The sequence below is a fragment of the Salvia hispanica genome, chromosome 4 (assembly GCF_023119035.1).
Source record: "Salvia hispanica cultivar TCC Black 2014 chromosome 4, UniMelb_Shisp_WGS_1.0, whole genome shotgun sequence".
Classification (NCBI taxonomy): Eukaryota; Viridiplantae; Streptophyta; class Magnoliopsida; order Lamiales; family Lamiaceae; genus Salvia; species Salvia hispanica.
In genome coordinates this window covers 18459883-18478999 of record NC_062968.1, presented here as the reverse complement: position 1 = coordinate 18478999, position 19117 = coordinate 18459883, and the positions used below count along the sequence as shown (strand labels likewise).

At 37.7% G+C, this 19117-nt stretch overlaps 2 protein-coding genes across 5 annotated transcripts; both read left to right on the top strand.

Moving 5' to 3' along the window:
• Positions 1-7256: 7256 nt before the first annotated feature.
• On the top strand, positions 7257-11748 carry LOC125219243 (protein STICHEL-like 2). Of its 4 annotated transcripts, XM_048121164.1 has the most exons (10): positions 7257-7402; positions 7563-7619; positions 7790-7857; positions 7989-9573; positions 9647-9857; positions 10191-10373; positions 10450-10644; positions 10762-11275; positions 11363-11417; positions 11568-11748. In XM_048121164.1, the coding sequence occupies exons 4-10, from the start codon at positions 8083-8085 to the stop codon at positions 11598-11600; spliced, it is 2682 nt and encodes an 893-aa protein (XP_047977121.1). In that variant the 5' UTR covers positions 7257-7402; positions 7563-7619; positions 7790-7857; positions 7989-8082; the 3' UTR covers positions 11601-11748. The 4 variants fall into 4 exon arrangements, with proteins under 4 accessions (XP_047977121.1, XP_047977119.1, XP_047977122.1 ...); XM_048121162.1 differs by lacking the exon at positions 7790-7857; XM_048121165.1 differs by lacking the exons at positions 7563-7619; positions 7790-7857.
• Positions 11749-12704: 956 nt separating this feature from the next.
• LOC125223020 (probable Ufm1-specific protease) lies at positions 12705-18075 on the top strand. The gene is made up of 13 exons (XM_048125969.1): positions 12705-12942; positions 13269-13643; positions 13934-14217; positions 14311-14398; positions 14550-14725; positions 14989-15079; positions 15498-15623; positions 15717-15767; positions 15878-15954; positions 16426-16514; positions 17246-17357; positions 17520-17622; positions 17696-18075. The coding sequence occupies exons 1-13, from the start codon at positions 12756-12758 to the stop codon at positions 17923-17925; spliced, it is 1989 nt and encodes a 662-aa protein (XP_047981926.1). The 5' UTR covers positions 12705-12755; the 3' UTR covers positions 17926-18075.
• The last annotated feature ends 1042 nt before the right edge of the window (positions 18076-19117 follow it).

The following is a 19117-nucleotide window of genomic DNA, read 5'->3' as shown; positions in this document are numbered from 1 at the left end:
TAATTCAAGTGGCTATAGCCTATAGGTATATATGCATTTCCTAGCTATATTATACTCTTACCATTAATATTTATTTAATTTTCAATTTAATTAATATACGTCCTCGCTTTCAAAGTACTATCAATTTCAATAATTTCATATATACAAGACATTTAAAAATATTAAATAAATCCAATTGATTTTTTTTTTCGATTATTATTATCCAAAAGTAGATTGAAAAGACAAATCGACGACCTCTCAATAATGATAATTTATAAATGCTACCTTTATATTGGTTGATCTAAGCTACTAAATACTAAGTCGTTTTCTAGCATATTCTTGAAAAAAAATCATAAATGATATACCCCATAAGGCCATAACTAATGCTACTTGTGTATATTTGTACCGAATAATTTAGACATGCTACAATATTTAGAGCCAAAACTAATGTATTTGTGTATATTTGTACAATATACCGCATATTTTAGACAATTTATCAACATTTTCTTTAGAATTATATAGGTCATTTATAAAATCCTACATTATTTATAAATTGATCGCATAAATATGCATGAATACTGGATTTGATTGGATCTGAAATTCCTTGAATTAGAGCCACACAAAAATTGCTAGAATTTTCCCCAAGTTACAATAAACAACATTGCAAAAGCAGAACTTTTTGTCATTTCTAACTATTTGTATAATTTAAAGAAACAAATTAAGTGTTGATAGAGGCTTCCTTGGCCATTACATTTATTTTTGGGGACAAAAGTAACATGAAGGGCCATGGTATGGAGGTTAAGCAATAGTATCAATAAAATGCATAGACATGAGCCATGTTAATAAAATTATTAGAAGAGCTTTCAACCTTGAATAAATGGGGTTATAGATTGTGACTACCTTTAGTGAGTGAGTGTTACGTGTGAACCTCCTATATCTGTTTATCTATCCATTAGTTTTCATTAAAATTAACAAACACAAGCACATATGTGCAAGTTCAGTTTTAAGTGTTGAAACAAGAAGCATAAATAATTGCACTTTATTTTTCGTTTTCGCTAACTTTGGATTATGTTATGATTATAATAATTGTGGATAATATTGTATATTAAATATTTCACCCGTCCCACTTTAGGAGTTCTGATTTTTCACTTTATTCTATCTCACACTAGAAGTCCCAGTTAAAATATTATATAATATTACTCCATCCGTCCTGGATAATTCGGGTCACTTTGACCGGATACGAGGTTTAAGAATTGTAATGAAAAGTGGGTTGAAAAAGTTAGTGGAATGTGGATCCTATCTTTATATATTAGTTTTATAATAAAATGTGAGTATGAATGAGTTAGTGGAATATGGGGTCCACTACCAGAAATGGTAAAAGTGAAATGAGACAAATTATGTGGGACAGACCGAGATTGAAAACCGGGACGAATTATCCAGGACTGAGGGAGTAATAGGCTCCACATTTCAATAACTTCATTTCACTCGTAATTTATTATGTTAAAAAAATATAGAAGGATTCGGCAGCGACAACTATGCTCACAGCTCTCAACCGTAAGAGTGTCCACAATAGAGTGGCACAATCATGATCCCGCCAAGGCACAGCTACAAAAACTCTTCCACAGCCACAAAAACTCTTCTAGCCCAATAGTGATCACGTCACAGCCACAAATCATACTCTCTCCATCCCATGTTACTTGAGGTGTTTCGGCACATGATTTAAGAAAGTTGTTTTTAATGAGTTAAATAAAGTAGATGAGAGAATAAAATACTTAATAGAGAGAAGAGAGAGTAAAGTAAAAGAAAGAATAAAGTATGTGAAAGGGAGCAAACCATATCCCACATCGGAGAATGAACAAGACTTGCAAGTATATAAATGGGCTACCCCTACTCCATTAGTATGAGGCCTTTTGGGGAGTACCCCGAGAGCAAAACCGTGAGGGCTTTGCCCAAAGCGGACAATATCATACTAATGTGGAGTTTGGGTGTGCACCACCGAGACCCAACAGTGGTATCAGAGCCCTGGTTCAGGGCTGGGCCTGTGTGGCTCGAGGTTCGGTGGTTGCGCTTGCAAGTTCTCCGATGTGACGGTCTCGACCAAGACCTGTGGTGACATGATGACCTGTAACATGGGGTAGGCATGTGGTTTGTGGTCTGGTGGTCTTGGTTTGAGGGAAGGATTGAAAGGGAGCAAACCATATCCCACATCGGAGAATGAACAACACTTGCAAGTATATAAATGGGCTACCCCTACTCCATTAGTATGAGGCCTTTTGGGGAGTACCCCAAGAACAAAACCGTGATGGCTTTACCCAAAGCGGACAATATCATACCAATGTGGAGTTTGGGTGTGCGCCACCGAGACCCAACAGTATGTATGATTAGATATTTTGTTTTTAGATAAAAAGAGAAATGACTCAAGTAACTTGGGACAACCCAAAAAAATACGACTCAAGAAACATGGGATCGGAGAGTATTACTTTATCAATTGTTGGTATATTTTAAAATTGGATTGGAACAAAATTAATTGAACAAAATAAATAGAATGAAATGTAATGAAAAAAAATAATTTGGGAATATATAATTTTAAGATACAAATTTTAAAAATTAAAAAAAAAATCAAAAATTGGAGTCGAACACCACCGCGGTCGTCGCCGCGCCCAGGACCCCACCGCCCCTTCCTCCCCACCCCGCCGCGGCGCCCTCGTCCCTAGCTATAGCATGCCACGGCGCCGCCGCGGCTCTTCTATTCTATTGGAGACACTCTAATAACATTGCATTACTGTATTAAAATAATTAACTACATGGTAAAAAGTTTATATCATTGTTTCTTCTCTTTTGTCTCTTTGCGTATATAATAATCTGTTTGACTATCTTCTTTGTACTTTTATTTTCTGCCACTGATACCCAAAATGATCATTATATATTCTCTATGACTATTTAAATTCCAAGGTCATTTAATGTATTTACGAATTTACATATGTATTTCCAAGGTCATTTAATGTATATACTTTTATTTAAATATTTTAGTTAACATATGATATGTATTTTAATGCAGTACATTTAATGTATTCGACAAACTTAATACGGAGTAGTGAGTACTATGCTTTTAATGCATTTACGTATTTCGGTTTGTAGGTTATTTTATCAAATCAATCTATTTATATGCTTTTATTAGAATAAGGTAAAAATTGAAGTATATAAAATTCTACAAAATTATGATAATATTGTTCGTAATTAGTTGATTTTAGGGGTGCGTGATTTAATTATGTGATTTTAATCAATTTACATTTGTAGTAGTGTAGTATATTTTACGATTTCATAAAAACATTTGAGAGGGATTATTTTTTTGTTCAATAAAAACGATTAATCATAACGGATCCCTGTCCCGACAGGGTCTTCGTTAATGTTTTGGTTTTCGGGAAATAAGGTCATCTGCATCTCTGTCTCTTATTCGTCTCTTAATCGTCTCATCTCTTCACTATTCGTGGACCCTACTGTACTTTTTCACCTCATCTCTTAATTAAGAGACTGCATCCCTCCATCTCTTAACCATCTAATCCTTTAACTATTCATTCAATTTTATTTTTTATTTTTATTTCCAACAAATTCAATTAATATTTCATTGAAATATTAAATTAATACTAATAATTCATTAAATCATTAAAAACCACAAAAATTACAACATCCAATAATACGAAAAATACATAATTGAAATCCTATGGAGTATTTTTAATTTTAATTTTAATTTTTTAATTTTCAATTTTTACTACAATATTGAAAAATACAAAAATTAAAAATTACAATATTTTAATTTATTTTATTTTGGAATTTCCCTGATTTAAAAAAAACAAAAAAAAACATTTTAAACGGATATAAACGACGCCCACTCGCGGACCGGCGAGTGGGCGTCACGCACGAACCGGAGCACACCACGTCGCCAAGGCGCGTGGCGAGCTGTCTCGAAGCCGGCCTCTTCCGCGCTCGACACGCGACGAGATGGAGGCCGCATCGCCGTCTCGATGCGGTCTCGTCTCTTCGAGACGAGATAGAGCCCGCATCGAGACGCGATGCGGATGCTCTAATTCATTTTGTGAATTTCTTTTTTAATTCTCCTTTTAAAGTAAACTGTTTTATTTGCTACTTACCAGAACCACCAAAGACAAAATCAAATTAAGAAGGCCACTCATATTCTAATTCAAAAATAAAACTTTTATTAATTTTTTTGAATTCCCAAATTATAATTTCATGTGCAAAAATTAAACTTCCGGAGTATCTTCTTTCACTAATCACATTAATAAAGTAGACAACAAGAAGAATGTCTTTGACAAACTACTCCTGGACCATTAAAAAATCATAAAAAGTCCGAAATAATGCTATACCGAGTAAATATAGTCCAATTGCAAATATCGGAAAAAAAATTACTACGCACTTACTAAAGAGCGATAAATAAAATATTAATGCTCTTTGTGTGTGAATTAGTGTTAAAAACTGTGGATCCATCTCCCACTCTACCTCCAAGCCCAATCACGGCCTCGATAAGCCCAGCCACCATGACTTAAAGCCCAACACCGATAGGCCCATACTTGCTGCACTAATAAATCTGCACTATCTTTATTTAATCCTTCCGTCATGAGATAAACGAATCATTTCTTTTGGGCATAGGCTTTAAAAAATTAATACTCGTATTAAATAGCTAAAGTAAAGAGAGTAAAGTACGAGAAAGAGAGAGAGAGAGAGAGAGAAATAGAGAAGTAAAGAGAGAATAAAGTAGGTGAAAAATAAAATAAAAGATGAAATTTTTTGTTAAAAGAGAAATGACTCGGGATAGAGGGAGTAGAGAGCGTAATTTATCTCAAACATTGAACAGAACGAAATTATAAATTTATCTTTAAATTTTTTGATTGGTTCTTTTCCATATTGCAAAAGAGGGTTAAAAATCGCAAGGTCTCTATATACATATACAAATATGTAGTATTAGAGTTATTATAGAAATATTATTATTAAAATTTCCTCGACCCAATCTGTCTTCTTTTCTCTTTGTTTATCCTAGTTCTTCATTTGGATTTTCTACCGCCTCCATACAAAGTCAGCGTCTCGTCGTTTTTGTTACAGTATTAATAAAAATGCATCAGTATAACGGGTTAAAATGGACCTGCGACGTCTTTCGACCATAAATACCTATTTTTATTATCCTCAACGTGCTGTCCAAACAACATTGAGGATAATAAGCGATCCAAGGGCAAAAGCAAGACAACTATGTCAACACATTCGGTCGCCAATTATGATTTATGTGAGTTCTGACTTTTTTATTTACTTCACTCATGTAATTTCTTTATTTTGACTAGGGGTGAAAAAAAATCGAAAATCGAATATCCGAACCGAACCAAACCGAAATTTCGAAATTCGATTCGGTTCGGTTTTTAAAATTCTAAAATTTCGGATTTTCGGTTCGGTTCGGGCGAAAAAAAAAACGAAAAACTGAAAAATCGAATTATATTTTAAATAATTTTCAAATTTTTTTTTTTTTTATTCTTCTATAAATATACTCCATACTCCATTCACCATTTTACACACAAACACTACTCTCATTCCTCATTCCTCTTCCATTTTACACACAAACACTACTCTCAAATTGTTGAAAAAATGTCCGGCGATGGAAACTCCAGCGGCGGCGGCTCCGGCAGGCGGCGCTCCGTCGGGTTCGACTTGAACTCGTTCGACGATTGGGCGAGCATGTACAACTGTTTGGGTACTCCCGGTTCGTCGCCGGGCACCCAAGGCTCGACCACCCCGCCGGCGTACCAAACACCACATTTTGATGTGGATGCATACTATCGTCCCTCCCCCCAGAGGTACGGGCAATCGCCGGGATTATCCCAAATTCCGGAGAATTTTTTGGCGCCTGAACGCAGTTTGCCCGACTGGCCAATTGGTGGAGGCTCCGGCTCCGGCTCCGGCAGGATCAACCTCAGTCTCGGCGTCAATGCCGAGGAGGAAGAGGAGGCAGCGGATGTAGAGGCTGGTGGAGACGGCAGCCGTCATGCATACAGCCAAGCCGAGACGTTGGCTCTGTACGACGCTTGGATCAGCGTCTCGTACGATCCTATCGTCGGGAATCAACAAACCCACAAGTGTTTTTGGCTAAAAGTCACCGTAGTGTACAACGCACGAAGGCCGACGAATACCGTTCCCCGCAACGTGAAGATGCTCCGCAGTCATTGGGACCGATGCGACAAAGATGTCAAAAAATTTTGCGCGATATACAGGGGAGAAGAGGCGAATTATCAGAGCGGAGCCAGTGGAGCCGACATTCTGAGAGCGGCGTTGCGGGTCTTCAAAGACGACGTCGGCAAAGATTTCAAGCTTGTCGATGTTTGGTCGCAAGTCCACCACCTTGACAGGTGGGCTGGCGGTGTCGAGTCGGGCTCGAAACGCACGAAGCGCACGGCGCGTGGCCACTACTCGTCTAGTGATGGCGGCGAAGGCAACACCTCACGTGAGGGCACGCCAACCGATGATGCAGGGGGGTCTTCTTCCGGTGCACGACGTCGGCCGCAAGGGACCAAGGCGGCGAAGGCGGCCTATTAATGTATACTCCATATTTTTTTCGGTTTTTCGGTTTATTTTTAAAATTTCGGTTTTGTTCGGTTTTTGAAGTTCGATTTTTGGTTTTTCGATTTTCGACTTTGGTTCAAGTTTGGACAAAAAACCGAACCGAAACCTGAATGCTCACCCTTATTTTTGACTATATAACTTTGTTTCTTTTATTTATTAAAATTTCAAAATATTGCAGTCTAATTAATTAAGGACGAAAAGGAGATTAACACTTTAAAATTAATAAACAATGTAAAATTAAAAAACTACTGCAGTTATTGAGATCATCACCGGCGCGTCTTCCCAACGCTCCACCGGCGAGCGTCGCATCTCCAGCCATCGCCTACGAAATTCCGATACTAACCCTCGAAACCAGCAAAGCTCTGCGCAAAAACTCTGCCGAGAAAACAACTCCTCAACAGGACCAGCATAGAAATATATAAGGTGTCAGATTTCTACCAGTCCCCCCCGTTTTCTGATGAAAAAGTCTTTCACTTTATATCATCTCAACCAGAGTAAATAACCAAGATAATTACTGCCATTTATTGACATGTCACGCACATCTCACCCTCTCATTTATTGCGCTTGCTGCTTTTTACCGCTTCGCCACCTCCAAGGACATGTCTTGACGCTGTTTTGGGAGGCTCCGAGCTGTATGCTATGCAGTATGCACAGACGTAGCTGCACAACACAAGAAATAGTGAAACAATTCCCATCTGTTTCTTGTGGGCCTTCCGGAATTCTCGCCCTCGTTTGAGAATTTTCTCTTGCAGACTTCAATGACTATACGACAACGTTTTGTGACTGTTTGTTCGTCATTTTGAAGGTATTGAGACTCCTTGTTTTCTTCCAAGTTTTCCTTTTTCAAGAGTTGTCGTTTTTCACTTACCTTGATATTATCAATTTTAGTTTTTTTTAGTTGAATAAATAGTAGTGTAGCATGTGGTTTCAGAATTCAAGATTTTTTGCGTGATTGAATTTTTTAGGTGAAAATGGGGATCATGGATGTGATCGACATTTGCAGCATTATCTTCTGAGGAAAGGTGATTGTATTTGTTTCTTTTGCTACCCTTTTGGTGAATTTTGTGTATGAAAATGCAGAAGCAATAAAGATGCATTTTTTACCATCTCAGGTTGAAAAAAGTTGAAGGACCACATTTTTTTCGCTTCTTTCCTTTTTCCTGTCGCCAATAAACTCCAATGTCTAATGCAGGAGTTGATAATAAGCATATTTGGTTAGTTTTTGGATTGTAGCTCCTTTTCTGGTCAGCTTGTTCATAGGTTTGGATATTTATGTTTGAAATTTCAGCCTTTAAATGGCATAATATGCTTTTGGAGGATTTTCCTTTTTTGTGTGGGGACACAGAGTTAAGTTTTCGCTCACCCCTTTTTTTTGTTTGGTTGAATTTCAGGCTGGTGTTGTTTGTAATTTATTTGGTGCTTCATTAGTAATCAAATGTTACATGCTCTGTTCCTGTGTTGATACTTGATCTTGTTGTTGCATTGATGGATGGGAGGCGGCATTCCATTGATTTACCGATTTCAAGAACGTTGTTTGCGCTTAGGCGAGTGAGGTCCCTCCGGGATCCATCCACCAACTCGATGAGCAGATTGTCTGCTTTGGTTGACAATCTGAATTGGGAGACAAAATCAAGTGGTGCAATTGTCTTAGGATTTGAGAATGGCTGCAGTGGAGACAGCGATGATGACAGCAATTTTGAGTTGAAAAGCTCGAGATTGTTCATGGAGGATGAGGAGAAACGTCTGTGTGAGCATGAGCTGGATCCTGACTGGAGGAACCAGGAAACAATGTGTGTGAAAGAAGAGAGTAGAATGCAGTGCAAGGAGAACGGGGGTGATGTATTGCAAACTGACTCCCTTGGGTCTATGGGTGACTATGTTCGCAATAAGGGTCTGTGTGCTCGACCAAAGAGAAGACTGAAGCAAGCGGATAAGGTGTGTCGTGGAAAATCAAAATGTAGCAGTTGGAATAGGAAGCATAATAGATTGTCTAGAGTTAGAGCTGGTGATGCTTTGAGTTCTGATGTCAGCTCATGTTATTCTGCAAGTGATGCTTCGATGGAAGGCTTGAGTGGTGGTGTGCCGTTTTATGCTAGTGCAGACTTGGGCATGATGGGGTCGAGGATGAGAAACTGCCGGTCGGGAACTTCAAAACCTATAGAGCCAAAACCCCTAGCTGATTTGGAAGAACGGCCTCTCCTGTTAACGGAAGAGAGGATGGGCTGCCTGCAAAATCGTGTAGGAATCGACTCTTGTTTGGAAACTCCTAGAAGCCTATGCCAGAAGTTTATGCCGAAGTCGTTCAAAGAATTGGTGGGGCAAAATGTAGTTGTGAAATCTCTTTTGAGTGCAGTTTCTAGTGGGAGGATAGCTTCTTTGTATCTTTTTCACGGTCCACGGGGAACGGGAAAAACATCTGCTGCTAGAGTGTTTGCGGCTGCATTAAACTGTCTCTCTCCTGGGATTGAAAAACCGTGTGGCTTATGCCGGGATTGCGTCCTGTTCTTCTCGGGGAGGAGTAGTGATGTGAAGGAAGTTGATTTAGTTGAAATCAACAAGATGGGTAGCTTCAGATCACTTATTAAGAATGTTGATGTTCCACCGATATTCTCGAGGTTTAAGGTCTACATTGTCGATGACTGCCACTTGTTGCAAAGGGAAACGTGGGTGGCTTTGGGTGACAAGATGGAGGAGCTTCTGCCACATGTGGTTTTCATTGCAGTCACCCCGGATCTTGACAAGCTACCAAGCAGCATCGTGTCAAAGGCACAGAGATACAATTTTCAGATTGTAAAAGTTGCTGACATTGCCAGCAGGTTGCACTTGATATGTAAAGAAGAAGGTGTTGAAATTGACGAGGATGCTTTGAATTTTGTAGCGAGTAAATCGAATGGATCAGTCAGGGATGCAGAGACGATGCTTGACCAGTTGAGTCTGCTTGCAAAGAAGATCACTATGTCATTGGTTTACGAAGTTGTGAGTGTTTTACTATTGTCTCATTTCTGCTTTAATGCGCGATAAGGTTCTAACTCGATGTCTTGTGTTGCAGAATGGAGTCGTCTCCGATGCTGAATTGCTCGATTTACTTCACTTAGCATTGTCTTCTGATGCCTCAAACACAATAAAAAAGGTCAGGGAGTTGATAGCTTCTAGAATAGATCCTTTGCAACTTATATCGCAATTGGCCAGTCTCATAACGGACATTCTAGCTGGAAAATGTGATGGTGAGATTGATAGGAAGCTTTTCGGACTTCAGAAATGTATGTTCTTCGACTCTTCCTCCTTCCCTCACTAGCCAACTTGCATGACGATCGACATGAATAGCATGCTTTTCCTCATTTACTGTCAATCTTTTGTGAATATCCTATCGTTTTTTAGCTTGAGTTGTGAATGCAAAAAAATCTTGCTCGATTGTACCATACAATAAATGTAGGTTGCGTTTTGTGGACGAAAGATAGACCATGTCCTGCTGCATGACTTGTTTAAGGGCTCTAATTTCGGTTAAAGAATATGTTCATGTCCACCGGTTGAGTAATTACCAAAACGAAGAAATCTTGTACTTTCGGTAATTGTAAATTCTTTTATGTGAATAGCCGGAGCTGAACTAGAGCAACTCAGACACGCGCTAAAGATACTCTACGAGACAGATAAGCAATTGAGAACGTCGAAGAATCAGACAATGTGGCTCACTGTAGCTCTTCTGCAGCTCAGCTCAGCAGGTGCTTCACACGATGAGGATGCTCCGAGACTGAGCTCGAAAGTATTGCACGCTCAAGGTAAATATGGAAAAGAAATTACTCTTTACTGGTCTTTCTTTCACATTAGACGCATAGTCATCTTTTGCTCTTGCAGAGGGCGAATCTCATCGTATGTCAACTGACGAATGTTGGAAGCATCCTGTGACAAGTTCATGTGAAAATGCTTCTCAGTATGAAGTCGAAACTTTGGAGTTGATTTGGATTAGAGCCACCAGAATATGCGAATCCAGTTCTGTCAAAAATTTCCTTCAAAAACGAGGGAAGTTGGTGTCCGTTCGTCTAATCCAAGGTAATCTTAACGTGATCCACTCGACTCATATTTTGGAGTTACTCAAGTTAGTCTGTACATTGGAATGTTCGAAGATGGCTCACCACATTGTACCTATTCATGCTCTACGCATTTCAGGTGTGGCAGTGGCTGATCTCGAGTTTGATCACCCTGATCACGTCTCTAGAGCTGAGAAGTCTTGGAAAGTGATTGCAGGCGTGCTTCAACGTATCCTAGGCTACAATGTCGAGCTTAGAATTAATCTAGCAAACAGCGCCTCGAAGTTGAAGAAGCCCTCTCTCAACTTGTTCAGCTGCTCGCGTAGAGTGTATCTCCAGTCGCATTTCTGTGCAGAATGCGGCAGCAGTGCTTCAGAGTACTCGATTCACACCCCCACAGCATTCCTGACCAGGGATAGGTACCTGCAAACAAGGTCCCTTGACCGTGAGCCCCAAATCCTCCATACGTGCTGCCATGGCAACGAGGTGGTTTCTAGCATCCGGAATAGTGATGGAAATGCTTTAAGCATTGGAATCAAAACTCCCCAGAAATCAGTGGTTGATAGCATGGATAGAGAGGTTCCCCCTGGATCGGATACTTTTTGCAACGGGATCGAAAATTTAGCATACATCAAGCGTGAAAGTCGATCAAGGTACACTGCTCAGTAGGTATTTTTACAGTGAAGTACATGTATGAATTGGAAATAGGAAATTTTTTCATGTTTCATTTCTCGTTGCAGAAGAAGCGAGTCGTGGAGGTGCTGTTGGAGAACCGTCATATTTCCTTTTCGGAAGGTAAAATAAAACTCTATCTGTCCCAAGTTAATTGAGTCGTCGTGTTACCTGTTGGACAAAAACCAACCTTGTTAATCTCACTTACTTTATTCTTCCCACTCTGTAATGCTTAGTATTTTTAATTCTTGACAATTTATTGGGAAATTGCAGGCTCAAACCATTTTATCGAAGAAACTATGCTAATGAAGGATTGTTTTTGTATCAAGTTAGGTAGGCTGACATAGGCATCAAACTTTTCATTTGTAATTGTCTTGTTTGATGGCCATTTTATTCTACTAGGATGAATTTGAACATTTTAATGGCTATCTATTCCTAAGTTAATTTGACAGTATTGTAAATTAGGAGCAATTGAAAGTATTCAACTTTTGCGAAAGTAATTTGCTTACGAATTTATCAAATTTCTATATATGGCTGATTTTTTTTTTTTTAATCTAAGAAGCAAAATAGTAAAAATTCAGAAATTAACAAAAAGAGTAGTCAATTTCCTTAGCTTTTTTTTTCAAAAAAAAGTAGGAGTATAATTTTTTCCTAATTTTAGGATTATTACTTATTTATATAACTGTATATTTTGTAGTAATTGTTTTATGATTTTTATCTGCGATATTTTGCTTCGTAATATGGACTCCAAATTTAAGATAAATTTCTTTTAGTAATTTAGAATCTGATTTTAAACCAACTTTTTTGGTGACAATCAGTAATTCACAAATATTTATCAAAGCTTTCGGCTTATTTCTTATTTTGCTAATCTTTGTCCATTTAATGCTCTGTCCATTTGCCATTTCCAAGTTCGAATCTAAATTGGTTAGGATCGTCAAAAGAAAAACGGGATTTCTATTTCCGAACGGAGGGAGTGCGAAGATAGCAAAGACTTAAATGTGTTGAAGAAACACAAAATATAAATAAATAGAAGAATATATTCATCCCATAAAAATAGAGAGTCTTTCTATTTTGGTCCGTTCGATATAAATAATCGACTTCTATTTTTGTTAACTTCTTTCACGGCCTCATTTTCTACTAACATATTTCTATACTTTTTCTTTTTATCTCTTTTATGGTAAGCAATGAGTACTAAAATTGAATTGCTAAATTATTATGAGTGTTAGTTTTGATTATCTATTTTGACAATTTCCAATTTATGTTGATTTACAACAAAATTCTAATTCTGATTTAAGTTGCTGTTACATTAATATGGGTTAAAGATTAAAATGACCATCAAAACTGGGATAAAAACTTAAAAATACAATAACCCTTTTTTTTTTTTCACTCGGCGAGTCCAATGAAGTAGCAAGTGGTAAAGGTTATTATTCACTGCAACGGTGCGACCCCATATTTTCAAAGATGGGCACTCAGAGCTTCGCCGGAATCCGGATTCTTTGCCGGAATCTGTTGCTTTTAAGGGAAGGATCCGGCATCCAATGGCTGATCGGCTCGCCCTTCTTCCCTTCGCCAACCATTGTCTCCACCGTCCGCTGCCTCCACACTCTTCCCTCCAATCCCCTCTTTCCTGACCTAGCTAAGGAATTAGGTAATCTCGATTCTACGTTACAAACCTTGAATTGGTTTTATAGCTCAATGATGATGCTGAATTAGGACCAAATTTTAGTTAAATCCGCAAATTTAGCGTTTTGGTGTGTGTATGTTGAACGCTTATTATAGACAAAAATTACATTTTTAATGGTAATTTTTAAAAACTGGAGTTGGAGCAATAGAGATGATCTAATTGTTCGTGCATTTGTATCATTTTCCCCTTTTTGTAACTAAAATGATGCTTAAATTGGTGGTGATGGGTTTAAAATTCCTACATTTGCAATGCTTAAAATTTGTGGCATATGTTGTGGTGTTGACTTACAGATGATATCAGAAGCCTGATTCCGAGGGGCTTTGAAGTGATCGGAGCATTGGTTGTTCACGATAAGGATGGAACGAAGGCAGAAAAGGTCGCAGGTGATGCTATTTCAGCTGTTGGGAGTTTTAGGAAAGCCCAGTATGGTAATGACCGTGAAGATCCGGTTTTGATTGGAGCTGTACTGGATCTCAATAGTAGCAGTAGCGAGCGTGATCTTCAGTTTTTCATATCAAGCACAGGAAATTCATATAAGTTGGAAAAAGTTAGCAGTGTCGTTTATGTGGATCAGCCCGAGAAGGAAGTCTGGGAGAGAGGTTGTATAGTTTGTTGCGAACTTCCTCTGAAGTTGCCTTTGTATTATGCGTCCGACAATGCAAATGGTGAAGCTCTAGCTCTCTCTCTTTTTCTCTCCTTGACCAATGCATTTGGTATTGCAACAAAATTATCTTTAAAAATCAATTGAATATGTACTTAAAATCTTACAATAGATAGTAAAAACATGGCATTTAATTATTGCCTGTCTTCATAGTGGTGTGTGATTCAGGGATCTTTCTATCTTGTTGATAATCTTAAATTTGCAAATCGCTTTATCCTAAGTTTTTCCTATTTGATTAGAGTTGAGCTTACAGTTTTTCGTTCCATCTTGCCGGATATCCTTCCTTATTCATAGCTGTGGAAGGTGCATATGCACAAGCTATTACAGCCGTGGAAAGAAAACTTCGAGACCCACAAGTTGCATACATCATTGAAACCCAAGATAGACCTTCATCTGGTGGACCTCAGCCTGTCATTCTTCATGGATTCGAGTTGGATCCTGCAGCTGAGGATCTCCCTGAAAATGCCGTTAATGCTGTTATACTGGAATCAGATGAAGACTCCTTTGCAAAATCTCGTACCTGCTCATACTTTTTTTCAGAAACTAAGGATATCGCATCCTTTAACTCTGTGGAGGAGGTATTTGTCTTTTCATTGATATTAATTTACTGATCATCTGGAATTTGATTATCTGTCCTTTACGAATATCTATTGAGTTGTTTTCCTGTTTAGAATGCAGATATAATTGTAGTCAGCGTCATGTTTAATGGATCTAAAAGTAATGTCGAACCTGCTGCTCCGATTGCCGAATACTTTCCAGGTAAAAGAATTGTAGTTTAAATAGTACAGTACTATATTTCTGTGTCACTTAGCAGCACTAAGGGTATTAATCATGTCTTACTTTGATAATAGAGATGTTTTGATCTTTAGAAATCGATTTTAATTGTTTTGAAAACTATTCTGCTTTCCAGCACTTGGAGAAGCTAAACTTCTGGTTGTTAATCATAAACTAGAAGTGTTATCCTATTGTACAAAGGATCTGCGGTTGACAGATATTATCTCAAAGTTAATTATCCCTGGATTAGTTGATCAGCTACACTCATTAAAGAACAAGATATTGCCAGATCTCCTAACACAGCAGCTACAGGTAGGATGATCACATACCATACGCCTTCTCGGAATACTTGATCTATTGAAAGTGGATACAGGGTGTTGTCTTTAGGACTTACAGATACAGATGCATGTATGCATGTCTTCACTTTTGGACACGTTTCACACAAACCCTGACGTGCAAGAACCTGGAGAGTTTTGTGTGTTAGGCAATCATTTTGCAATTCATGTTTAAGTTTACAATGTACTTTTTGTTCTCCTAAAGTTATATGCTAGTGAAAGGGCTTTATGTGTCTGCAGCTAAGGCCATACCACTTCATGCCTCCCGGCTTTCTACATCCAATCACTGTTATGTACGAGCTCAGCTATGGGGAGACAGAAATGAAGCAAGGTAGTCCTTAACTTCTGAAGGACAGTGTGTCTGGGAAGAAATCTATGATTCATCCCAAATCTTCCAATTTATCTTATTAACTATCAAAATTATCACATGCATTCTTTCTGCATTTCATGGGTTGACATGGTTAAAAGTGATCATATGACTTCCCATTTTACCTTCAATGAATTGTAAATGTGCAAGATGGAATGGTTGAGTGAATATAGTATAGGATGTTCTGGTCTTATCATTTAAGAGTGCTTTGCTCTGGCACATATTCTGTCAATAAGTGCAAAACAATCTTTACCAGTCTAGCTTAGATATGCTAGGTGCTATTCGAATGTCAAAAACCTTGTCACAGAATTTACTAAATTCATTTGATCCAGTTGATGTCAGATTTGATAGTATTGACTCTTGACTACATCACATATTGCAGTTGAAGCTCGAAGATCCCTTCACTTGAGGCTAGGGTTGCCATTTGATCGCCCTCTTTTGAGGATTGCTAATGCAATAAATTTATCGCCAATACAGGACAGCACTAGGGGCAAATCAAATCCAAAGGGTATACATAATTTCATCATATAACTTTAAGTACTTGGTGAGACTTTTCTTTCTTTCTACCGAAGTTTGTTTAACATCAATATCATTGTTATAGTGGGCTCCTCTTTGCTAAAAGATGTTCATCATGGTATTCCAAGCAGTGGAGGTAAAATTTTAGGAACCTTACATTTGCTCGTTGCGTTTCTTTCCATCGCTTGATTATAATTTGCTCTGCCTTCTTGGTGCTGACGTGCCCTAATCACAATGAACTTGCAGTATCTGGTGGCCATGTCTCTTTAATCCAGGGTTCCTATGAATATTATCATTACCTTCAAGATGGATTTGATGATTCGGTAACACATCTTCACGCTTGTTACTATTTTTTGCTTATTATTGCTGTTTGAATGGGGTATTCATTACTTTATAACATCAAAGTTTGTACTTAACATATTAAGGGATAATAAGGATTATTTAGACACCATAAAATATTGAACAGGGAACAATTTAGCCCTTATTTCAAATCTATGGTTTGTGCAGATCCTTGAACTATTGAAATTGGGGCAAATGAGGTTGTTAGTGATGTTAACTATGTTTCCTTTTACCTATAAAATGGAATTATTTAATATATGCTCTATCTACAGTTCATTATAAGGCAACTATGTTCTTTAACTATAAGTGCTCCAAACAACTAACCCGTTGAAGGTGAAACTATGGCCTTTGTATGATTTTGGTCACTTTCAAATGGATTCGTTGAGTCATCTCGGATTATTATTCTGCTTAATTAATATATTCATTTTAATTAGCAATAGTAATTAACATGGCAGGGCTGGGGTTGTGCTTACCGCTCTCTGCAAACAATTGTTTCATGGTTCAAGCAACAACACTATACTTCCATTGATGTCCCCTCACATAGGTACTTTCGCATGGTACTCTTTAGCTCATATACAGTGCTCATATGGTAACACTCATGTTCTTTGGCTCAACTTGGATAATTGGTGTATACTTCATACACACTCCAAGTTGTTTGTATTTTCCTACGAAAGCTCTCTTATTGCAGAATTAGTTTTGCGAGATGGGAAAAGGTTCAAGTGGTACTAAGGTGTAGCAATGGATATTCAACAAGCCATTAACTGCCCAGTGAGAAGATAGATTGATGAAACATAGGATTGAGTATTTATTGGATAAGATGGTCAAGCAAGCTCATAATTAATCAGTCCATCAAAGTAAATGGTGAATTAGCTTAGATTAATTTATCTATTCATCCTAATATTCAAAGTAAATACCCCCTAACTGATTTCCAACATGCTACGCTTGCACCTTTTCCCGGCTCGAAAACCCTGTTCTGCAGCAAGTTACTACTCACTAAGGGTTTTTTTGGTTATATATTTCTTTATTCCTATGAATAGAAACCATCTACAAACGTTTCATAGAGGAAAAGAGCAGGATTGTGTGAAACGTTAATCGGATTCTAAAAGACGGAATTATTTGTGGTTGCAAGTATTTCATACCTGGTTTAGTAAATGAGTTGACTGATACCATATTTTCTCGATAACTTCTGTCAAGGAAAACACAAAAAGAATTGTGCTCATATATATGCCTCACCGCATATCAAAGTTCCAATTTATCTCATAAATAAAATTTCAGAGAAATACAGCAGTCGCTAGTCGAGATTGGTGATAAGGACCCTTCCTTCGTTGGGTCACGTGAATGGATTGGCGCCATCGAGTTAAGTTTTGTTTTGGACAAGCTACTTGGTGTAAGTATTCATCTTTCTTTTCCTTCTTTGTGCTAGAAACTAATACATAGTTGTTCCCTAAACTATTCCCCTGTCTGAACCTTGTTACACTTTCATTACAAGGCATTTGCTTATGCATTGATCGGTTTGTAAACTCAAACTATGAAACCCCATTCTTAACAGGTCAGTTGCAAAGTCATCAATGTGAGGTCCGGATCTGAGCTCCCGGAGAAATGCAGGGAGCTCGCCTTGCATTTTGAGACACAAGGCACTCCTGTCATGATTGGTTAGAAACTAATTTCAAAAGCCAATTATTTTTGTTACAAGAATACGGCTCTGAGCTATTACCGTATCTGCAGGAGGAGGGGTTTTGGCTTATACGCTATTGGGGGTCGACTACAATGAAACAAGTGGAGATTGTGCGTTTCTCATACTCGACCCTCACTACACAGGCAACGAGGACCTGAAGAAGATAGTGAATGGCGGGTGGTGTGGATGGAAGAAGGCGGTCGATAACAAGGGGAAGCATTTCTTCTTGCACGATAAGTTCTACAATCTTTTGCTTCCCCAAAGACCTGACATGGTATAACCGAGTTACTACGGCTACTTGCTACTTTTTCTTTCTATACCTTCAAAATCGGAATTCTCTTCTACAATTGGTTGATGAATCCTTGTCTGGAAAACGTAGTTTTTGTATCTAACTTTCCTAGAAAATTACTAGCGTTTCTGTGAAACATCATATTTGTCTTTTCTTTTCATTTTGTTTTTGTGAAAATGATACAGAGTAGTATAATTTTTATGGACAAAGATATTATAAAATATATTCAACCTATGCGTACAGAGTATATAATTAGATTTTGGACTATAGGTATATTTTAATTTCGTCCAAGAGTGGCAATATTTTATATAAGATGTAATTTCTAGCTGTATATAATAAATAATCTATAGATTGTTGTCTAACGTTTATACTATTGTTGTGTAGCGTTTATAATATTGCTGGATACGTAGCCTTTAAGATGTGTAGTTATTTTAACTCAAACCAATTACTATATTCTCTAAAAATTCTAACAACTTTTTATTATCTCTTCTTGATAAAGATATTTTTTATCTTTTGTTTGACTAAGATATATAATATAAAAGAAAAGATAGTACTACTAATACTTATCATTTTAGTATATCCAGTATGGTCTTATTAAAATAAATGCAACATCATTATGACGACGCATTGTAACGTCTTAACTGTATAATAGAATGACGTAATTAACAAGAGCTGTGTAATTTATTTTGTTTAACTTTATAATAGAATGACGTAATTAACAAGAGTTGTGTAATTTATTTTGTTTATGTGAGATTTTTATAATTGTCTACCTATTTTTATTATAATTTCTATGTGAATGATATTATGTTAGAAATAAAGGGATAAAATTCTCAAGCCGTTACAGGCGGTATTCTAACTATTACAATCGAATGAAGATAATAACAATAAGTGGAATGAAAATTACAACGGAAATAATAAAACAAACCGAACTATAAGTCGAGTCGAGGGAAGCCCTCTTTCCGCAAGACAAATTACGCCCCGGCTAGTGCTCACGGAATAGCGTATTGCCCCCAAAGATAAAACGACTTCCTCCTAGCGTGTAGAAGCACCTCAAACCCGCTAGGCACCGGCGAATTTGATGAAGTTCCGAGAATCGAGCTATGCAATGCTACTATGATGTAAAGAACTAGAGAGAAGAGAGAATGCTTTTTGTTGGTGTATTCTCCACTCCAAGATCAAGCCT

Excerpts from the sequence above, each read along its gene's own strand:
- LOC125219243 (XM_048121165.1), top strand. The coding sequence starts at position 8,083 with ATGGATGGGAGGCGGCATTCCATTGATTTACCGATTTCAAGAACGTTG. Across the intron at positions 9,574-9,646 it reads TGTCATTGGTTTACGAAGTT|AATGGAGTCGTCTCCGATGC; the intron begins GTGAGTGTTTTA and ends CTTGTGTTGCAG. Across the intron at positions 11,276-11,362 it reads AAGCGTGAAAGTCGATCAAG|AAGAAGCGAGTCGTGGAGGT; the intron begins GTACACTGCTCA and ends TTCTCGTTGCAG.
- LOC125223020 (XM_048125969.1), top strand. The coding sequence starts at position 12,756 with ATGGGCACTCAGAGCTTCGCCGGAATCCGGATTCTTTGCCGGAATCTG. Across the intron at positions 13,644-13,933 it reads TGCGTCCGACAATGCAAATG|CTGTGGAAGGTGCATATGCA; the intron begins GTGAAGCTCTAG and ends CCTTATTCATAG. Across the intron at positions 14,218-14,310 it reads CCTTTAACTCTGTGGAGGAG|AATGCAGATATAATTGTAGT; the intron begins GTATTTGTCTTT and ends TTTCCTGTTTAG.